Below are 24,403 nucleotides of genomic sequence, written 5' to 3' on the forward strand. Positions count from 1 at the left end.
CCCTCAGCCTAGCAGCCGGTGTTCAGTACCTCAGTTTATGTGATAAAGACTAAGATGACTGATTATTTCATCTTCCACTGTCTTCACATATTATCTCTCTAGTGAACTGGTAAAGCCACTTTTGCTAAAGACTCTTCAACTTAAAGATGCCCAAATTCAAAGTAAATTGAGAAATTGAAACAAGTGAAGCAAATATAGAGTTCCTTCCCCAGTTGAAATAAAACCATATGACTTGTGTCCGGAAGAATAAAATGCAGTTGTTAAAAGATTTTTATCGTAATATTTCCGTACATTGAATATAAATATTGTATTAAATTATATACAGTTGTAAATAACGATAAATATACATAATACGACTTATTGTGACCTAATTAGGACAGATAAACTGCCTAAAGAGTTGGCAAGGTCACGGAAAAGCATCGGAACAACATTTTCGCGGGAGAATCGCTATCAGCTGTGACTGCCGCCGTGGATGGCGCGATGCTAAGCTGACTGTCACTCGCAGTTTTTTGCCCAGAATTTTGGCAGAAACAAGAGGTAGGTGCTATTTAATGTGTAAAAAGTGAACTTTGTGGTGAAGGGAAGCTGCGTAATCAAGGAAAGTGAAAATAATACTGCTAATGGGAGTGAATTAGGCGTTCATAGTGTTGGTGTTTGCATGATGTGGGCGCCAAGGTGCCCTGAGAGGAGGCTCCTGATGCTGCCAGTTTCCCGCACTTTGGATTGTACCAGATCGCCTTCCATTTCCTATGCTCTGTATGACTCATATGTGTTTAGTGCTTCCAGACATAAAATATATGATCACTGCATGGTGTTCGGCGTTAGAGAATGCTTATCCCTACGTGGGCGTAATGATTTTCCTCTTACGTGTGAAGGCGCGAAGTTCCTTCATAATTTAAGTGCTTGGAAATAAGGTTTGTGTGATGCTCTGTGAGGCAGAGTTCTTAGATTACTTCTGAGAGTTGTTTCATCTTGCTTTACACTAACCTGTGGCTAGGATGGATGTTCCACCGGTCACTTCTAGGTGACAATTGTAAGGATATTATTAGTATATTTTAATAAGAATTGAAAGTGTAAATACAATAAATTAAATAACATCAACAACTACTTTGGATTCAGTTTTGTGCAATAAGAGGAACTAACGGAGGTAAACGCCATTTTTATTAATCAGAATTGCAGTGCTGTAATGTGTTGCAGTTGATTTTGCTCTGCTGTTTACATTTTTGGGAATCTGCATTATCGTACTTTTAAGTAGATAGTGTTATAATATGTAAGATGATATTTAAAATATTTCCTATAAAATATCTTAAGAGATATGAATTTTATTGGTAGTTTTATATTTATTTATGCTGTTAATCAGACTTAACGCAACATTGAGTTGTGAACCCAAATTTGAAAAAAAAAATGACGATCAGTGTGATTAATTTTTGGATACTGATTAATTTTTGGATATTAATTTTTAAATATTGCAGGAATGGTGTTGACAGTGTTAGGTCCCCTGGCTGGACCAGACCAGGCGAGGCACCCATGTATCTAACTCCACCATCACAAGGTTAATAACAACTGTAACAGTGTTACTAACTCTTTATGGCAGGTAACCTACAACAGTTGTCGTCAAACGAGCTTATTGAAAGGATTTGTTAAATTTTGCTCATTTTGTGAATTTAATTTCATTAGGGGAAGTGTTAGTTCAATGAAACCTAGTAGGTTTAGCGCTTTGTTTTGATAATAATACTAATGCTTAAATGAAAGGGAGGGGGTCATGTTAATTATGTGTAACATTACAGGTAAGTGTGAGGTACAGCTCGTCGAGGGACATATACACACCACCTGTCAGGTACGTCCAGATTATACGGTTCCAATTAGCGTAATTTTCAGCGGTTTTAGTAAGTGTTGTTACCTAATGCACCATGTGTTACTGACCCGGATTTGGATAACTTGACATCTGCATATTATGGTAGGCATCAAAAACTTGTCTAGTTTTTCATGGTAGTTAAAGGTATCAAATATCCATTATCTGCCTTGTCCATGGTAAGCTCGAGCCTACATTAAATTTTGCTTGGTCATAGTTTGAGTTCTACTTTTACCTTCTGCTCAGGAAGGTTATCGAATCTCAACTCTTGACTGGACTCTGAAGGCTGGGCACGAGTGCACATGGGTAATAGTTTGAATTATGATAGTGTATTGTTGACTCACGAAATCGTAATGACACGATTGCGAACAAACCATACCACGGGTATGGTTTATAGTGTATTGTTGATGGTATACAGTGTTTACGAGATGATGAATAAGACACACACATGATATGTGCACTGGGAGGTGTATCTCTTATATAGTGAGTTTTCTTTAACCCCATATTTCAGGGATTATAGTATTCTTGTCTGGTGGTGCACAGGTGACATGCAGTCTTAATAATTCGTGTAATCAATAGATTTTAAACCCACTAACACAACCACAGCTCTTTCGGCTCTAATACTTAAGTTCCCAATCGGGGGTTCTTTGTACCAGCGTCTCCGCTCTATATACGAGAACCTCATCTCTTACAGTCACGGAAGTGAGAGTTTTAAGTAACCAACACCAACATATGTTAGATACAGTATTCATGTCATTATTTGCAGTTTTACTTAGTGCTGTACGCTGAATTTTTCTGAGAGGATATTATTAAAAAATGTATTTAGTTTTAACTTGGATATTAAAGTGTGTTGTAAAGCAAGCATCTGTCTGCTTTTTATAGAATTCTAATTGTGTCGATAGAGTTACGAATGTATCAACAGGACCTGGGTCATTTAGGCTACAATTCACCTCCATATCAACAATCATGAATACATTATCTAAAGTAAAGATAAAAATAAGCTCACAAAATACATACTCTAACATATATACATCTGTGTGTATATGTCTCCGTGCATGTACTGTGATTCATAAAGAATGGTACAGGTGTAAAAATGAACCAGATGTGGTCGTCAGAGAGGCCACGTATTAGTGGAGAAATAGTTTGGTTATACGCGCAACATTATAAAAATAAAATCTTTATTCAGTGATTATTAGTGTTATTATATTCAAAGGTAAGGGCTAAAACCGTAAGGGTTGTACAAAAAAGTGGTATGATAGTCCGGTGATTACAGTTTGTCCGAGTGTGAGATTAAGTTAGTACAGTCAGGTAGCGTGTTTGTTGCTATTACTGAACAGAGGATCGAGCCTCCATCACTCTTTGCTCTAAATGATCCACATGGATTTAGCACTACACATATTGTGGTAAAATAATATGGAGCACATACCCCGCAGTCCAGCTGCGAGTATGGAAGCGTTAAACTCTTATGACATAAAGTGCCTGAAGAATGGGAAGCAGTAAAGTTTGAAGCTAGGAAAATTAGAGTAGTTCCGGTTCCTTGGATTAAGAGCACTTCAGCATGAAGGCATTCCCCTTGAAGGGGCCGCCAAGTCGTACCTTGCTTGGGTTTATAGTCAGGAAGAACAACACTGGTGGTGAAGGTCCAGAACTTCTCTGGATGTTTTTCACGCAGGGACACCTCCTCCCTCACAGAGGCGTCGATGGGGTGTGGCAGGGACGATGACTTCTGTGACTTCTGGGACCTCGAGTCTCCCTCTGTGTCCTGACTGTGGAAGAAGCGGTGAATATCAGAAATAGTTTGAGCTTCTGGACCCTTCTTGTCTCGAGTCTTAGCACTTGTGTCGCCAAAGAACATGTTGTAGTGAGTCTTGCTGGAACTTAGCGCATGGCTCCTCCTCAGGGTGCTAAAAGTGTCAGAGAGCGTTGGCCTATTCTTGCGTTGCTTGTATGGTAAGGCATCTTGATCATCGTTATACTGTCGCTTATACTTCTTGGTTAGAGATCTGCTGATGGACTTCCTAAAAGACTGACTCAGGGACCGGCCGACTTTCTTGCTTAAACTTCTCTTTAGCTGAGACATCGAATCTGTAATTTGGTTTACTGAATCACTGATTTTGGACTGACCTACTGCAAGACTTTTACGACCATTATGAACAGTGGAACTGCTTTCCTGATGCAATAACTTATTCTTGGACACAGTGATGTGATTTCCATCATTTGCTTTCCTCTGTGAGTGTTTCCTTTCAATATTATCTGCATTTTTTACACACACTCTGAAACTGTTTTCACCCTGATGTCTGGAGCTCCGTTCTTTTTTCTTGATTTCTGCAAAGCTGCTTAGTCTACTTACTGTACCTGTGGCTTCACTGATCTGGTCCTCCCCAGAATAATCTTTGCTTACCCTCATTTGGGCAACGGTGACTGGGCTCAGGTGTGGTGGGCCTCTGTTCTCATTTCCTCTTATTTGCACGTGACGGCTTCGGGAAGGTGTGGGATCATTACCTGACATTGCTGGCTTCTTGACTCCAGGCGAACTCTGGTGCTTTCTGTGTACCCTTTCGTTGGATGGTGCTTGGGAAGTTGCAAGACTGACAACATTGTTGTTAAGGGTACTTCTGTTACGTGTCGGTGCAGCACTATTGTTCACGTTTTTTGAGTGAAGCGAGTTTTCCTGCAATAAATGCGTGTTCTTTGACGAAGTAGAGTCTGGAAGTTTACTCTGAAGCCTAGCAAGAGATGGTGTCTTAGCTAGTTCAGTTCTTGCAGAATTTCTCTCTTCTTGTTTATTTTTATTCTCGTTATGAACTTGGCCGCTCGTTTTGTGGGGAGAACCAACCCTTCTGTGACTATGGGAGAACGGAGTAGTAGGCTCTGGCGTCGATCCCCGTGACAGGCGATCGAAATATTCGAGCTTACCTTTGAAGGGCAGAGCTGTGTCTGATATGAGCTTAGTGGATGGTCCCAGGAAAGAATAGCGCCGAACTACAACTTTCTCAGCAGGTGCGTTGCCGTCCACATTTGGGTAAATATACGAGAACCCGGGCTGCATCAGGGGCTGGGGCCGCCGCACTGGAGAAGTCTCCTCCTTCGGCGAGTTGTTTCCACTGTTCTTCGGAAGTGCGTCTACCAGTGGCCAGCGAGGGGAAGCAGCCACTGGGGAATGTCTTTGACTCGTGTCGTCTTTCCTCCGATGTGATGATCTGGAAGATTGGTGATCAATGGAAAGATGGTGTTCACCTTTCTGGCGGGAGGTTCCGGTCTGGTCACGGGGTCTGTGCGACCTGTGGGATCGTTCAGATCTGTGAGACCTTTCGGACCTGTGGGATCTACCTGATATTTTCGATGGAGAGTTGGCAGTACTGCTGTTCTCAAGGCTGTCCTGAAATTCAGGACTGTTTTGAAAAAGCTGATCCAACCTATATCGCGCTGCATACAGCTGATCAATCTCTTGATCTGACACTGCCATTGTCACAAGCATAACCTTTCACATAATGAAAATATCTTCGATGGAAAGGCAACCTTGTCATGGCTTCTGGGCCTATCTTGTGACCCCAGGATCAGTAGATCACTCTGGTATTCACTCAGGTCCTGTACAGTAGTTACAGGAGGCGGTATGAGGCTAACTCTGGTTACACACCTACAGTAATTTCAAGAACTTGGAACATCCGTTAGGGACATTCCCACAGTACACTAACATTCTCTTTTTCTTAGCTGTTTCACCAAACACTAGTAGGTATCATTAACACGCCACAACGAGGAAGCGGCAGTAGTGTGTTCGCGGGTGACACTAGCAACGTAATGCGGCTGGCTGAGCGAGACAAGAGGGTGAACGGGAGTCTGGGCTGGTGGGTCTTGGTCTGACACTGACATATGCAGAGTCAGCTGGTATTCGGATGGGCGGCACCGACGGTTTGTGGCCAGGCCACCCACAACACTCACAGAAGTAATATCGCTGTGCCCGCCTACCGGTTGTGGTAGTGCTGGGGGCGGTGATGATGTTTGTGCTAGTAGTAATAATAGTAATAGAAGCGGTGGTAGTCGATACGCTAAAGGTAGTTATGGTTGCAGTAATGGCAGTGCCTGTGACATCATGTGTTCATTAGAAGTTAGAGTTCAGACACGAGGTTGAAACAGATGACAGACAGACTACCTGGAAGAGCAGCAGTAGTAAGTGGCAAGACAGGTGTTATGAGGTAGGTGGGACAGGTCACAGTCGACACTGCTGTCACTGCTGCCTTCTGAATGTTAGTAAGTTCATTTAGGGACAGGTCACAGTCGACACTGCTGTCACTGCTGCCTTCTGAATGTTAGTAAGTTCATTTAGGCACAGGTGCATATAAGTACAATTATCATACATAGTGTAAATTACTTAGGATAACTCACAAAAGTCAAAGTTACTTACTTATACTGGGGTCCTTGACTTATTATACACCACAGCACCGTATCATCCTTTGCGGATGATACTAGGATCTGCATGAGGCTGTCATCTGCTGAGGACGCGGTTAACCTCCAAGAAGATATAAACAAAGTTTTCCAGTGGGCAACGGTAAACAATATGATGTTCAATGAGGACAAATTCCAACTACTCCGTTATGGAAAACTGGAGGAGATAATAACTAGAACAGAGTATACTACTGACTCCGGCCATACAATAGAGCGGAAAAATAATGTAAGGGACCTGGGAGTAGTAATGTCTGAGGATCTCACTTTCAAGGATCACAACAGTGCCACGATCGCACGTGCAAAGAAAATGATAGGATGGATAATGAGAACTTTCAAAACGAGAGATGCCAAGCCAATGATGATCCTTTTCAAATCACTTGTTCTCTCTAGGCTGGAGTACTGCTGTACATTAACATCTCCATTCAAAGCAGGTGAAATCGCAGATCTAGAGAGTGTACAGAGATTCTTTACTGCACGTATAAATTCTGTCAAGCACCTTAACTACTGGGAACGCTTGGAAGCACTTGACTTGTACTCGTTGGAACGCAGGAGGGAGATATATATCATAATCTACACTTGGAAAATCTTGGAAGGAATCATCCCAAATCTGCACACAGAAATCACTCCCTACGAAAGTAAAAGACTTGGCAGGCGATGCAAAATGCCCCCAATAAAAAGTAGGGGCGCCATTGGTACACTAAGGGAAAACACCATAAGTGTCCGGGGCCCAAAACTGTTCAACAGCCTCCCATCAAGTATTAGGGGAATTGCCAATAAGCCCCTGGCTGCCTTCAAGAGATAGCTGGACAGATACCTAAAGTCAGTGCCGGATCAGCCGGGCTGTGGCTCGTACGTTGGACTGCGTGCGGCCAGCAGTAACAGCCTAGTTGATCAGGCCCTGATCCATCGGGAGGCCTGGTCATGGACCGGCCGCGGGGGCGTTGATCCCCGGAATAACCTCCAGGTAACCAGGGGTCACATTTCAAACACAAGTAGTGTAGCCTGTGGCTACACAGCACAAGATGACGGGTTTGGTAAAGAGAGACAATGTGCGGAGTAAGTGTTCATTCTGACAACGTTTCCCTCCGTGTTGAACTTGGCGATTTCCATCAGGATGGAAGCAATGCAAACTAGACATTTGGAGAAAAAACAGAATTGTAGTGAAGTCCTTTATTTGTACAACGTTTCACCCATTATTGGTCTTTATCTTTTACCTCTGATAAGTCCGGCGTTAGGTGAAACGTTGTACATTGCATTCCTGTCGACTTCAAGCAGGGTTTGCGTATAAGGTGAATTACGTTTCTAAACTATTCGCCTTAACACGTCCATTTCCGACTTAGAGGCTGGTGTGGATAACCGCCACCACCACTGGTGGACACTGGGCTGCCACAGCTGGTTCTGGGTGTAGATTACCACCACTGGTGGACAGACTGTGGTCTGCTACAGCTGGTTCTGGGTGTAGATGACACCACTGGTGGACAGACAGTGGTCTGCCGCAGCAGCGGTTTTCCTGCAATGACAGCTTCCTAATTCAATATTTATACGTCTTGCTGAGCTCTCATAGGCCATATGTTCACCAACACTCACCATAAACACACCACAAGATATATACACTGAGAGGTGTATTTCTCTCAGCGTATATATAATGAGTGTTTACTGTCTTCGCTATTTTAGGGAATGAAGTATTCTTATTGGTGGTGAAAGATTACAGTCAGCCTTCAGGACCCTCGTATAGTCGATAGCTTTTAAACTGCATACACCAACCAACTAACCGTAACACTACATCACCACTACACCATTATCACAACACCTCCGATCTTCACAGATAACCCGCACATAAAAGAGAGAAGCTTACGGGTTATTTGTGTATCGTTCCAGTCACGATATTGTGCCTTTTTTGTTATTTACCTCCGATCTTATGCTGGGAAATTTTTCTTTCGTACGACAACACTACCACAACACCCACGACACTCCACAATACCCACAACAACACTACCACAACAACAGCAACACTACCACAACACCAACAACAACACTACCACAACAACAGCAACACTACCACAATACCAACAACACTACCACAACAACAGCAACACTACCACAACACCAACAACAACGCTACCACAACAACAACAACGCTACCACAACAACAACAACGCTACCACAACAACGCTACAACAACACCAACAACAAAACTACCACAACAGCAACAGCACTACACCTATACCGCCACAGCACAACACACCGGATGTTAGGTAAAAGGACACAAGTGCAATTATTGTGACATTTTATTGTGGCAACGTTTCGCTTTCCAGGAGCTTTATCAAGCCGTTACGGCTCGCACTTGTGTCCTTTTACCTAACATACTGTCGGTAATTCTACCAACATTAATACAACACACAGGATGTGAACACAGTTTTATTTTAAACACCGGATATGAGAACCCCGTGATTACCCGGAAAAAATTCATTACTGTAAGTTTACAGTGCCGATATGTTAAGTGTTCTTACTCTCCAGTTAAGTAGTGTGTGTGTGTGTGTGTGTGTGTGTGTGTGTGTGTGTGTGTGTGTGTGTGTGTGTGTGTGTGTGTGTGTGTGTGTGTAAATTAGCATCAGGATGGGAGAGGGTAACATGTGGGGTCTCCCAGTGATCAGTATTAAACTGCTACTATTCTTAATATATATAAATTATATGCGAGAGAAGTGACTCCTACATTTTGTTTATCCATGACGCGAAGTTAATTGGAAGAATATAAACGGCAGAGGATAGTAAGAGTGACAAGTCGCAAACGAAGTAGAACTGGCCACTAGAATTCAGCTCAAACAAGATCATGCAAAAAGAGGAGCGAGAGAAAAAGGATCAGAGACCATATAAACTACATAACATGGCCGTCAGATACTACGTTAGCAGTTCTTACAAATACCTTTGAGCATATAAGTATACAATCAGAGGTTTGGAAATAGACTGGTTCTGGAGCAGAGGAAACTGACATATAGAGAATAAAGGAGCTGAACATAACGACATTGAAGATGCAAAGAACCAAGAAAAATAGTATTACACTAAAAAAAAAAAAGTGATTTGACATAGCGGATAGAGACATACCGAAGTGCAGAACACATGGAAAGAGGGCACAGATAGAAGCTAGAAGAGTGATTACCTGCAGGAACGTTAGAAAATACCTCGTACATTGAAGCATCGTGAAAAAGTAGATCACGCTACATAAATAGGCAGTGAAAGAACACTATGCAGTCTTATAGTGAATATGACAGGGCCCAAAAGGCTAGGGACTTAATAGCTTAAGTTGACTTAAGAACACTGGCCAGGAGCTGGGACTCAAGCACTATTTAATTAGTGAACACAGGGACAACAAGACTCCACAATTTAAACATAAGCAAAACCATGTAGAAAAGACACTGCTCTTATTTTTAATTGTTATTTAGATAACTGGAATAGATCGGAAGATTAGAGATGTATAGTTATAACTGCACACCCGCACTCCCTCGCCCCCAACATGCACTCCCTCGCCCCCAACATGCACTCCCTCGCCCCCAACATGCACTCCCTCGCCCCCAACATGCACTCCCTCGCCCCCAACATGCACTCCCTCGCCCCCAACATGCACTCCCTCGCCCCCAACATGCACTCCCTCGCCCCCAACATGCACTCCCTCGCCCCCAACATGCACTCCCTCGCCCCCAACATGCACTCCCTCGCCCCCAACATGCACTCCCTCGCCCCCAACATGCACTCCCTCGCCCCCAACATGCACTCCCTCGCCCCCAACATGCACTCCCTCGCCCCAACATGCACTCCCTCGCCCCCAACATGCACTCCCTCGCCCCCAACATGCACTCCCTCGCCCCCAACATGCACTCCCTCGCCCCCAACATGCACTCCCTCGCCCCCAACATGCACTCCCTCGCCCCCAACATGCACACCCGCACTCTCTCGCCCCCAACATGCACTCCCTCGCCCCCAGCATGCACACCCGCACTATCTCGCCCCCAACATGCACTCCCTCGCCCCCAACATGCACACCCGCACTCTCTCGCCCCCAACATGCACTCCCTCGCCCCCAGCATGCACACCCGCACTCTCGCCCCCAACATTCACTCCCTCGCCCCCAGCATGCACACCCGTACTCTCTCGCCCCCAACATGCACTCCCGCACTCCCTCGCCCCCAACATGCACACCCGCACTCTCTCGCCCCCAACATGCACTCCCTCGCCCCCAACATGCACACCCGCACTCTCTCGCCCCCAGCATGCACTCCCTCGCCCCCAACATGCACACCCGCACTCTCTCGCCCCCCCCATGCACTCCCGCGCCCCCACCATGCACACCCGCACTCTCTCGCCCCCAACATGCACACCCGCACTCTCGCCCCCAACATGCACACCCGCACTCCCTCTCCCCCAACATGCACACCCGCACTCTCTCGCCCCCAACATGCACTCTCTCGCCCCCAACATACATCAACAAAGTACACTCCTGATTCACTAACATTAAACTTGAAGCAAATACCGTAAGCATACATACAAACTCACTGTATTTAAACCAGTGCCTCATACATGTATATGTTCTCGCAGAATTGTGTGTGCTACGACCACTGATGCTGTACGGTATTTATCTTGACCACCACACTCGCACTACCATGCTTTCCGTTAAGTCTAAATGAATTCATTACCATCTTCTAGGACGACTACACTTACCTCTAGTGCAAATTGTGGGACCCGTAGCCTCGGAGAAGTGGATGAAAAGGCTTTCCAGAAAAAATATTTGTGTGTCTTCCTGAAGCCATTTGAATATTCCACTTCCCTTACCACCCCATCATTTCATTTTTATACCAATAGGTATATTTTATTTAATAATATGGTATATATATATATATATATATATATATATATATATATATATATATATATATATATATATATATATATATATATATATATATCATGTATGTGTACTCTCCTGTGTGGTTGCAGGGGTCGAGTCACAGATCCTGGCATGTGTGTGTGTGTGTGTGTGTTTCTCTTGGAAGAGACAGGGAAGTCAAGAGAACATCATAATACCTTAATATACACACCTTGACTTGCAGCCTCCACACCTTTCGGATAGAAGTCGGATGTTTTGCTTCTATCTCTCTCCTCGAACACAGCTTCATAGTGAACTTCTCCTTCTGGGACAGCGTCAGGAAGTCTGGGGAGTGGGCGTAATTCCCTGATGGGCGGGCGTTCATCTTTGGCTGACAGGCATGGCATTCTGACTAGCGGGCATGACACTGGTAGGCTAGAACTCCCTGTAACTTGCTGCAGAATCCTGGCCTTTTTCCTGACTGGGTGAGAATTTTTCCAGATATTACACCTTAATTTCGGTTTCATTGCTGCCAATCTCTTTATTTTAAGTTTTTGGAGTCTTAAGAGTTCACTTCTTTGGAAATCCTCTCGGATGCCCATTTTGGTTGGGTAGTGGAGCATTGAAGCATTGTAATGGTGCTGCTGATTGGTCTCTGCATCCGTGTAGTCGAGAGGGTCTAAAGAGAAGCGATTACCAGGGACGTTATCGTGGCTCTTGGATCGACGGGAAGGAAGAACACTTTTGTTGAGGTATTCCAAGGCAATGGGAGCATGAAAGACACTTTCGTGGCTTCTGGACCGATGGTCGAAGGGGGAAGTGTGAGGATCAAGTCCTGGGTCACAGCGTGCATGGTACCACGGCTTGCTGGCTACACTGTTGGCTGGCCTTAGGATGGGGTGAAACCGAGTAGCCTCCTTTACTCCAGAGATAGATGATGCTTCTCTGTGTGTAAATCTGACAGACTTGTTTTCATTTAGACTTTTAATGGACGTGCTCACTCGTGTGTTGTCAGACAATAACCACAGGGATGTAGGACGCCGCAGTACATCGAGTTCCTCCCAGGGTTTATTGAACGAATAAGAACTTTCCACATCACTGTCGTAGGAAGTGTCAGAGAAGTGTCTACGGCGCCCAAGTGGAGTCGTCTGTGTACACATTGATCTCGTATGCGCACATAATTTTGGCTCTTTCATATATGTACACGGAAGCAAGGTGATGGAACTACTAGCCGTGTTAACATTAGCGTGTTTTCTTCTTGAATGGATCTTATACGGAAATCTTCTAGCGAAACATGTAGCTCGAGGAGGATTAAAACTTTGACTCCTCTTTACACGAGTGCTTTTGTACCTTAGAAAGGTATTAACATCCTCGAACTTCATTGGAACATCAGCACCACGATAAATCCCGCTGGCTTTGCCTCTGTTGTGCCCGATTTGAATGTCATCTTTCTGGGCCTGGGTAGGAGCGGTCTTGGTGCATGTGTCATGCGCTGCACGTCGAAACACTAAACGTCCTAAAGGTTTAAATCTTTTGGCTCTTTGTTGTCTTTTCTCTCCAGATAACGCTACTTTAATGTCTTCCACCATGAAATCACTAACTTCAAGGGAGCTTCGTTGATCATCAGAGGTAATTTGCTCATTTTGGCACGTCATGTTCCTCCTAGGATATATGTTGTTTCGGTCAGATGAGTTCTGGATGTGGAGTAAGCTGTCACTATCAGATTGGATGCCCTTATGAGTTGGCCTGCTTATCTGAATTGTTGGCTTGTGCGTCAGGTCCTCAACTGAGGAGAATGACTCACAACCTTTATTTACTATGTCAAAAGTGGATGTCTGATTTGCAGGAGCTTTTACCTTCTTAAGGTGAGAGACTGTGTGAGATCCTACCCTCTTAAGAGTGGATGGCTGAAGTCCTACACACTTGAGGTCAGATGGCCAAGAGTCTACCCGCTTGAGACCAGATGGCTGAGATCTTTCTTGCCTAAAGTCAACTGTGGATGATTGAGATTTGTCTTGGTTGAAGCCAGTCATGGATGACTGATATATTTCCTGATTGAAGTCAGATACATATGGCTGAGATCCCACACGGTTGAAGGTAGATGGCTGAGAGCTGATACGCTTGAGGCCAGATGGGCGAGATCCCATATGTTTGAGGTCAGATGACCGAGATTCCACACGCTTGAGGCCAAATGGCTGAGATCCTACACGCTTGAGGCCAGGTGAATGAGATCCCACATGCTTGAGGCCAGATGGATGAGATCCCACACGCTTGAGGACAGATGAATGAGATCCCACATGCTTGAGGCCAGAAAGATGAGATCCCACACGCTTGAGACCAGATGAATGAGATCCTACCCGCTTGAGACCCGAGGGAGAGGAATGAGATGCTTCTGTCTGAAGGTTTAAAGTGAAATTTAGAGCTGGAATTGATGCCTTTCCCTTGAGGTGAAGAGTAATGACCTGAGAACTGGCAGGTGCTGGGTTAACACTAGTCAGCGCTAATGTGCCCTTGGAAGACAGTCTGTTTTGGCAGTAAGCCGGAAGGAATGCATCTTCATCAAGTTGCATATCACAAGATTGTTGACCATTACATGTTGATGAGGTCTTTGAGTCTTGGTTTCTGCTATTGACTGTTTGGTTATCTTGATTTTTATTCTGTTTTATCTTTTTTGGTAGTGTGGGTGGTGATTTTTTTTCCATAAAAGTTGCTTTTGTTGGACCATTGAAGTTTGAGGATTGTGGATAAACAGCGTATTTGTTAGTTGTGTTGCATGTATCCAACCTTTGTGATGCTCTGCAGGTTGAATTGTGATTCTTAGACTCGTCAGGGTCAATAATATCTCCTACTACAACCCAGTGATCCTCGTCGTGGTTGCTGTGTGTGGAGGAGTCAGCAGCACCAGGAAGGAGGTTCAGAGGCGGAACCAGGGATGGAAGTCTTGCTGGGACATGCGGTGCCGCCACGCTTGTGACTCGTGGTGCCACCACGCTGGTGAATGGCGGTACTACCACGCTGGTGACTCGTGGTGCCGCCACGCTGGTGACTCGTGGTGCCACCACGCTGGTGACTCGCGGTACCGCCACGCTGGTGACTCGTGGTGCCGCCACGCTGGTGACTCGTGGTGCCACCACGCTGGTGACTCGCGGTACCGCCACGCTGGTGACTCGTGGTGCCGCCACGCTGGTGACTCGTGGTGCCACCACGCTGGTGACTGGCGGTACCGCCACGCTGGTGGCTGGCGGTGCTGCCGCTCTCGTGTCAATCAACGCTTGTCTATTAGACTCTGAAAACCACTTGCACTTGTTATGTTCAGAATCATGCAAAGCGTCACTTTGATGAGACGTTTGTTGGTTCACTTCTTCCTGTTTCGCCAACTTCTGTTGCTGGAACTTGTTGGCTTTGTCTGCTATTTCTTGAGAAAAGCTTTTAAATTGCTCAGGGGTTCTACGTAGAATGTTGGCGTAATTGGTCTCCTGGTTAATAACGGTCGATGTTTTACTCATAAATTTACAGTTTGATTGCGAATTCTGGATTCTTGATTTTGAAAATCTGCTTCTGCCACCACTAAACAAACTTTCAGTTGAAGTTATACGAGGGAAGATATTGACGTTGCTGACGTCCAAAGTAACCTTACCAGCTGAGGTCATTGTTGTGTTATCTACAGCAAGTTGATCTTGACCACGTGTGCTACTCTTAATCTCTACATTGCTTGCCTTTGCGTTCTCTTTATTACTTGCATTACTCACTTTATCACTCTCCTTTATGTTCTTGGTTAATTTTTGTATTATTACTCTGTTTCCAGTGAAGGAAGATGTTCTTAGTCTCTTGTCAATTGGCTTTACCTCAGTTTGTCGTTGAATTTGTTTTTTCACAGTTTTCTTTCGTAGTGTAACGCTTGACTCTGGCCCCAGTTTTCTACAGGTATCCATTTTTTCACGTGCATCACGTTTTCTATAAAAATCTCCTTTTCTACACGAATCATGTCTTTCATAAGAGTGTCTTTTTCCACAAGTATCATCACAGGGAGACGTGAACTCCAAATGAGTTTTGCAGTTCACTACATGTGTCTCCATGCTACCTAGAAACTTCTCTGGAACTCGGTATCTGCCACCTAACTAACGACTTATACTTTGTCTTTAAGGTTCCTGGAAATAGGTAAATAATACTAGACACAACCTTCATGCATTTATTCCCACCAGGTTGGAGAATGGAGTAGCTGGAAACATTGTTCTATTGTCTAAGTCGTCCACCTAAATTGTTGTTGACCTTCCCATGCTTGCTCTCAGTCTAGTGTTCATCCTCGTCAGTCTACTACACCGCTGGCGTTTCACGAAGTTTTTCCTCTATAAGATTTTCCGAGAGGTTCATACTAGCATACTAGACGTTGCAGAGGTTAAAACTAACAAGAGTTATATATCACTCTCTCTTATTGATACACAGTTGAAACTTAGAGGGTGTCGTCTTTCTCATGTAATGTATCATTGAGCCCTGGTCACGGACCGGGCCGCAGAGACATTGGATCCCCGAAACCCTCCTCCAGGTATTGATGAGCAGCTACCTCCAACTGATGAGTTTGGTATTTTGCATGACTGTACGTAATCAATCGTGTAATATAGCTGAGAGCTGCGCCGAGTGCATATTTTGTCTGTGTCTGGAAAAAACACACACCTTTTTTGGGCTTACATCTGATTAAATCTCATTCCACAGGTGCTGTGTAGTCCATAACAGTTTAGTGCTCAGTGGGAATATAATCTCACTGTCTTGCTAAAATTATAACACGATAATTAGAAAATTTCCAATAGTAAAAATCAATATATATATGTATGGTGTCAATATTACCAAAGACAAACATTACATATATTTCACAAAGAGTATTCTGTTATAACATTGACGAGGAAACTGTAACTTATCACAGCATCTGGGGAATGGGAGACAATCACGTGATCCGAAGAATGGATATATAATTTTGTTTATGGTATAAACCTTGGTAATTGAAACCGACAAATTGGTTTAAAATGGCTCGTGAGTAAATACTGACATATTTATTAGAAAACGTTTCAGTCCTGGTGTTTGCTTACTTGTCTTTTTAAACCAGTTTGGTTTATGCATTCGGCATAAATAATCTTTCAAGGGATGAGATTAAGAAAGCAAGTTATGGGAACTGAACATATTAAACAATGGAACAGACAAGTAAACTGTTTATCTTTGTCAAGTTTGTATCTCTTCACACACTCTGATTACATTCAGTCTGGCTTTTTTTTTTTTCGTGCCTCGACCTCCTTGCTCTTCCTCTCATAAAACTAAAATCTTTAGGTCAACACACTGCAAGTGTCGTACAATGATCCTTTGTTTTTCTCTGGTCTTCTTCACCTTGTGATAGTTAACTATCATCATACCTTATAATGGTGTTATTTTAAGAAGTATCTCTGGCTTACTTGCAGTGAGGTTCTTTGATCTTCTTGCCAGGATGTGGCCAACAAGTCAGCCACCAGCCAGGTACACACGTATTGCTAGCCAACTACTGCTTGCCAGGATGTGGCCAACAAGTCAGCCACCAGCCAGGTACACACGTATTGCTAGCCAACTACTGCTTGCCAGGATGTGGCCAACAAGTCAGCCACCGGCCAGGTACACACGTATTGCTAGCCAACTACTGCTTGCCAGGATGTGGCCAACAAGTCAGCCACCAGCCAGGTACACACGTATTGCTAACCAACTACTGCTTGCCAGGATGTGGCCAACAAGTCAGCCACCAGCCAGGTACACACGTATTGCTAGCCAACTACTGCTTGCCAGGATGTGGCCAACAAGTCAGCCACCGGCCAGGTACACACGTATTGCTAGCCAACTACTGCTTGCCAGGATGTGGCCAACAAGTCAGCCACCAGCCAGGTACACACGTATTGCTAGCCAACTACTGCTTGCCAGGATGTGGCCAACAAGTCAGCCACCGGCCAGGTACACACGTATTGCTAGCCAACTACTGCTTGCCAGGATGTGGCCAACAAGTCAGCCACCGGCCAGGTACAGACTTACTGCTAGCCAACTACTGCTTGCCAGGATGTGGCCAACAAGTCAGCCGCCGGCCAGGTACAGACTTACTGCTAGCCAACTACTGCTTGCCAGGATGTGGCCAACAAGTCAGCCACCGGCCAGGTACAGACTTACTGCTAGCCAACTACTGCTTGCCGGGATGTGGCCAACAAGTCAGCCACCGGCCAGGTACAGACTTACTGCTAGCCAACTACTGCTTGCCGGGATGTGGCCAACAGGTCAGCCACCGGCCAGGTACAGACTTACTGCTAGCCAACTACTGCTTGCCAGGATGTGGCCAACAAGTCAGCCACCGGCCAGGTACAGACTTACTGCTAGCCAACTACTGCTTGCCAGGATGTGGCCAACAAGTCAGCCACCGGCCAGGTACAGACTTACTGCACGCCAACTAATAGTTCACCTCTTGTTAACTGCTATTAGTAATCACTTAATTATTCTGTCGCGCTTAGTCTGTGCTCAAATGTAGTGAATTAGGTCATTTGTTTTAATTGTATTAGATATATCAAAAGGACTTTCCAATTTTTTTAAAAGTAGAGTTTGTGAACATTGATAATTAATGTACAGGAGTCAATACCCTTCTAGCAGAGTCATTTCCTTCAACAATCAGACCTCATTCAGAAAACAAAAACCATGAACAGACGATGGTAAAATTATAGGTAAGGCACAGAATACACTGGGTCTAACAATTCCAGAGTTTACATATTAGAGAGTTTAATTAAACCTGGACTTAATTATAATGATTTTGCAAAGAACATATTTACTTTGAGATAATTGTAATTCACAATTATCATGTGTTTTTTCTCTTTTATCCATGATTATTCTGGACAGTACCTGTCTCATTGATGTACCACAGGAAAAATAACTTGTCTCATAACTGGTTTACTCAATTATTAAGATTTTCTGCATCATTGTTTATGCAATGTTCAGGCCTTGTTTAGGGTATACATTGTTTTGCTTTCTTTTAGAAATATTTTTGATGAGGATAATTGAACTATCACTGAGACGTCGTCAAATATGCTTTGCAATGTGCTAAATATTTTAGGACTGCTGGTCAGACACCCAAAAACCTCTAAGACCAGCATTTAGAGGAATTTTCCCGTTTTTCTAGACGAACAAAATATCACTAGTTCAAACTCTACTGTTTTTGTCATCTTTTGCAGAGAATAGTAATAATAATAATAACAACCAGTAGATTAAAAAAAGATTAATAATCGATAATTATATAAATAATTACATATTAAATATATATAAAAATCAGAATTAAGCATCTTTTAAGAAGGTGAGTAGTGATAAATGAGATGACTAGCAGACGGAGGCTGGAAGCTCCACCACTGCACTGACTGACCCCCAGCACGGAATTAGCATAACATAAAATGCAACTACACTTGACACCTCAGCCTTAACATATTAGTTTAGCAGAGTTTCGCCTGAGGGCACTTCACCTACTTTCTTCATTGTGTGTTCAAAATGAGCGAGCACAAGTTAGGCTCCTTGAGTACCGCTTTCACTAACAGCTAAATTATCACACATACACACAGAGGTACGATAAAGCCCTTGGAGCAGGGAGAGAATGGACTTAGTAGCGATTAGCGAAGAGGAGGGGCCAGGAGCTGTGAATCGACTCCTGTAACCACAGATAGGCGAGTACACAAACACATTCATATTAGCTACACATACAAACGCTTACACACACCTACAGACACACACATCTTTCACTGAATAAGCACTATCATCCCACCTCTACACACACGTTTACACAGAACGAACAAGTACATACATCATTCACTGTATATAAGAAAACAGTCACCAACACGTACATGCGCAGACACATCTTTCACTATGTATGAAAACAGTCATCACACACCTACAAACACATTCACTGTGTCTGAGAACTGTAACTCCACGTACAAACAATACAAACTTACAAGCAGTCATCACGTACACACACCCACACACACATCTGTTCTTTCTCTTTTCCTACATAATCATCCAGGTATGCAGTGATTACTATCCAGGTGGGTAAATTTTTGTAAACTATACCACGCATGCGTAAGCCAGTGCGATACGCTGCAGTGGACAACACTTGGCATGCGTACTCAGGTGTGCGATACGCTGCGGTGAACGACACTACATTTGAGTATAATTATTATTATGTATTCATTGGGAAGCTCTGAACCCGTAGGGATCATTCAGTACCCGTAGAGTAGGAGATAATGAGGTTTAATTCAGTTGACGGGTAACTCCCTCCTTCAGGGCGCTATGAGCCAATGAAATTTCTGTGGCGCGTCTGTAGCAACATCAGACAGCTATTTCGGGTTGATGTCTAGGACTTTTACAGTAATAAAACATTACACTGTCCTCCATAGAGTGAACCGACAAGTCAAGGAGAAGCCTCGGTCAAGTGAGCAGAACTTTTTTCTGAGAGGTTAGGTTAGGTAAGGTTTGTCAGGAAACAAGGCAAGTGTTTCGTGACGCTGGTTTTAGTCGTACGAGGACCCGCAGCTGGAACTTTTGGTCATCTGACCGAGGCGTTATCTTATAACCAAAACACGAGTTTGAAAGAAAATTTTTAAATTTGTTCTGACGAGTAAAATACTTCCTTTTGATAGTACTTACACTCAGTGAGTGACACTCACCTGTGCAGCTGGAGGTGGTGTAGGACCTGCACATGTAACAACTGTGAGGGCAGGTATAACAACTGTCCACCTTCATGTCTGCCTCTTACACCTGGAGCATCACACTCTTGTGGGACAGGTGTACTTTCACACCTGCGCCTCCACACTCATCTCAGAAAGGCGTACTCTCATACCTACACAATCACTTGTGTCTAGAGTGGGTATCAGGTGTATCTAGGTGACGTTATAGGTAGGTTGTCAAGTGTGTTGCACTAGTGTGTATAGTCTGAGATGTTATATGTTGTCAAGTGTAGGTAGCACATATTTACGTCAGGGATTCTTAGGTTGAGGTATATATGTGACTGACGCACACATATATTGACGGCAGTAATGACAGACGCACACACAGTATAAGGTTCAAAGTGTGGGGGCAGCAGTCAGGTCATATTTATGACCGAGCAGCACAGCACTAAACAATGTTCCGCGGTATAAAATTTCGTTAAGACGGTGAAATGAGTCGTATTTCCTTCATGACAGTAGGCTGCGTCTTATATGGAAACCAGACACGAAAATTATTCACTTCAACGCTACACTCGTCGTTCCACATAAATCGTTCGGTTCTTCCATTATACATCGCTTGACGCAATAAGCACCACCAGATTTTCTTTCATTGTTGTAAATGAAAAAGCCTTGGCAATTGTTTTTCAAGGCTTCCGCGAGCTGTTCCGACATATAGCGTGGAGCTGGCACGACTGACCAGCCTTCACGATCTCTCTCTCCTCTCTCTCTCTCTCTCTCTCTCTCTCTCTCTCTCTCTCTCTCTCTCTCTCTCTCTCTCTCTCTCTCTCTCTCTCTCTCTCTCTCTCTCTCTCTCTCTCTCTCTCTCTCTCTCTCTCTCTCGACGGCTAAGTACCTGGTAAACAAGTTACTTACTAGACTAAGATGGTGTGTGAAACTAGGAATGAGACGATACTAAAATTTTTGCCGATATCGATAATCATTGACTCACGAAATCGTAGTAATACGATTCCGATTCTATCAAAATTAGGCGATACCAATACTTTGGCACACTCCAAGTTGAAACCTCAAGAAAACTGTAGGTCAAAGACGTAAGGACAGATCAAGGCATTTATTTAGGAAAAAAAAATTATGTTTATTCACTGATAGTTGTTTATTACGCCTATCCTGGATTTATGGACTATGTGGCTTAGAGAGGAATGAGAAGAAATGTTTGCTGGTCCATGGATGTACCTGGAGAAGCGCACTACACACCGTAGCACTGCACACCGTAGCACTACACACCGTAGCACTGCACACCGTAGCACTGCACCGTAGCACTGCACACCGTTGCACTGCACACCGTAGCACTACACACCGTAGCACTGCACACCGTAGCACTGCACACCGTAGCACTGCACACCGTAGCACTGCACACCGTAGCACTGCACACCGTAGCACTACACACCGTAGCACTGCACACCGTAGCACTGCACACCGTAGCACTACACACCGTAGCACTGCACACCGTAGCACTGCACACCGTAGCACTTTCATGCTACACGAGCACTCAGTGAACCTCTGGAGTTTAGTCTCAGTTTATAGAAGTTATATTGCAATCATATCACGTGAGTGAGAAATGTAAGTACTATGGAGAAAGAAAAGTGTGTGCGTGAGAGCTGTGTGTGTCACCACATACATACACGTTACCAGTATACGTAGAGGCATCACTCCGTGTCCCACACCACTTTCCTTCGAGAAGGTATATACATACATCAGGTTTAAAACAGTTGCCTGGATCAATGATGTTCCCATTGTCCTAATAAAATGTGTAATTTTTATGACTACTGAGTGACCCAAGAGAGAGAGAGAGAGAGAGAGAGAGAGAGAGAGAGAGAGAGAGAGAGAGAGAGAGAGAGAGAGAGAGAGAGAGAGAGAGAGAGAGAGAGAGAGAGAGAAGCATCACATAAATAATACTCGAACTAACTCCTGGACACAGTTGCATCACATACACACTCACACATAACTTTCTACCTTTCTGTTAGTCATACCTGAAAAGTTTTGTTGGAGAATATAGGAAATACGAATATCATGTACTCTGTACAGGAAGTAAGAGTATTAAGCACTGTGTAACACATCTTAAAAGGGATCAAACTCAATGAATGAAGCGAGTATAGAAACAATGTTAACTTTTCAGCATATACTAAGGATATTATATATTTTTTAGTAATTTATACTGTCGTATTAAATGTATGTCCATGGATGTACCTGGAGAAGCGCATTACACACCGTAGCACTGCATGATGCTAATATACACCAGAGATTACGTATTAAGTTAACTCGTTTAAGGAAAAATTCAGGTTCTTGTCCGGGGAACTTTAGAACCCGTCAGGGAAACTTCAGGTTATTGTTGGGGAAGCTTTAGTACCCGTCAGGGAAACTTCAGGTTCACGTCAAAAGAAAACTTCAGCTCAGGTGAGGGGAAAACTTCAGGAACTCCTGGGAAAACTTTAGCTCCCGAACAATTATCAGGGTAATTATAGACATCCGTCAGGGTAAACTTCTGACAATTATCAGGGTAATTATAGACATCCGTCAGGGTAAACTTCTGACAATTATCAGGGTAATTTCAAACATTCCTCAGGGAAATTTGGGGCAAACTCTGAGCGATAACTTCTTTTCAATATAAAATTAGATAATTTCATAAAATATTTATACAAATATTACCAGTGAGTGAGTTACTGCAAAGGGTCAATAATCTCTACTGTTTTTACGTTCATTGGGAAGCCTTAAATCCACAGGTTACACAACACCTTGTACCAAAGTAGCTCCATTGCTAGCACACTCATCTCACACACGGGGGTTCGGGGTTCCATCCACGGTATGGGTGGAAACATTAAGATGTGTTTGCTTAAGAAGCCTGCTGTCCATGTTAACCTATCAGTAAAGTAGGTACCTGAGTGTTAGTCGACTGGTGTGGGTCACATCCTGGGACAAAATTGACCTAATTTGCCCGAAGTGCTCTGCATAACAAGGGGCTTTCTACATAGTATGTCAGTGACGTCAGGCAGGCCTGTATACCATGTACATGTACTTGTAGAAATAAAGATACGGTACTGTGTTTCACAGTCAGCTCTCCTTGCCCTATATCACTCACTCACTTACCCCTATCTCACCTATGGAATCTGTGCATGGGGCTCAGCAGCAATAAATCATCTCAGACCATTAATTGCCCAACAAAAGGCTGCAGTCAGAATGATAACAAATTCCCCCTCCAGGCAGAATACTCCACCAATATTCAAAACTCTAAACTTACTGTACAAAACATCCATACTTATTATTGTGCCTACTACATACATAGAACACCATACTCAAATATAAACCCTCCCCTCAAACTTCTCCTTACCAACCTCAACAGAACACATGACCATAACACAGGGGACAGATCACTCTTTGATGTTCCTCGTGTCCATCTCACACTATATAAAAACTCAATGCACATAAAAGGCCCAAAAATTTGGAATTCATTATCTATGAATACAAAAGAAACACTGTTTATTAATTCAAGACTCTTCTTAAAAAACACTTACTCACCCAAAACTAAATAAATATTGAATAACTGTATTACATAAATGTATAACCCGTGACCCTGTCAAACTATGTTTTTAATTGTAATGCTACAAATTTGTACAACTATAATGCTTCATAATTAAAATGTTCAAATTTCATTTTTTAAAATACTCAGTTGTAGATCATATTGTAAATTGTCTACTGTAATTTTTACCACTGAATCTGTCATAGCTTAGTTAATCTTAAGTTAATTTTAAGCCTGCCCATAATACTCTGCATACAAGGGGCTTTGGCATGTACACCCAACTACTATAATTTCTTGTACAACTATGTATCATGTCCAAATAAAAAATTATTATTATTGTTATTATTATTATTATTATTATTATTATTATTATTATTATTATTATTATTATTATAGTGAGCTTTTCTGTACGATTTAAGTGACCCAATCAAACTTTGTTATTTTTAATTACAATACCTAAGAGAATACTCCATTCTACTGAATGCACAGCAACATAGTAAATGACAGTATGACCTGTCTTTGAAATACTCATTTGTGCTTAATTGTTATTTGTTTACAATAATGTTTACCACTGAATATATCATTGCTTAGTTAATCTTAAGTTAATTTTAAGCCTGCTCATAATGCTCTGCATACAAGGGGCTTTGGCATGTTACACTTAACCACTGTATTTCCTTGTACTTCTTTGTATCATGTTCAAATTAATAATAAATAATAAAAAATAAGTCATGCCTTAAAATAATTCGTTTTCTTTGATGGGAAATAACTGCGAATTTTTCCCATTTTCTGTTTCATAATATCAGCGCAGCGGGGTCTCTGATGGAGCCTGGAACCCAACACTGAGGGAACCCATGGTATACTTTCCCCAAGGCTCTCTTCACTCTACCGGAACGAAGCCGTACCGGTGGGCCAAGATACACACCAGCCTACATATACTGAGACATATACCCATCTCGGTGTGTGTGTGCATATATATATATATATAT

The 24,403-nt window shown here is 43.2% G+C and overlaps 1 protein-coding gene across 2 annotated transcripts in view; it reads right to left on the bottom strand.

The window, feature by feature from the left end:
- The window catches only part of LOC128698287 (uncharacterized), a 134,396-nt gene that overhangs the window by 48,064 nt on the left and 61,929 nt on the right, over positions 1–24,403 (bottom strand). Inside the window, exon 1 of one of the 2 annotated variants that reach the window (XM_070098559.1) lies at positions 3,449–5,640. The exons of the other annotated variant lie outside the window; for it this stretch is intronic. Within the exon in view, the coding sequence (XP_069954660.1) occupies positions 3,449–5,330 (1,882 nt within the window). The 5' untranslated portion in view covers positions 5,331–5,640. Of the gene's footprint in view, positions 1–3,448; positions 5,641–24,403 lie in introns of those variants that run through there. 2 annotated transcript variants of the gene reach the window in all.

Source organism: Cherax quadricarinatus, chromosome 63 (genome assembly GCF_038502225.1).
Source record: "Cherax quadricarinatus isolate ZL_2023a chromosome 63, ASM3850222v1, whole genome shotgun sequence".
NCBI classification, from domain to species: domain Eukaryota; kingdom Metazoa; phylum Arthropoda; class Malacostraca; order Decapoda; family Parastacidae; genus Cherax; species Cherax quadricarinatus.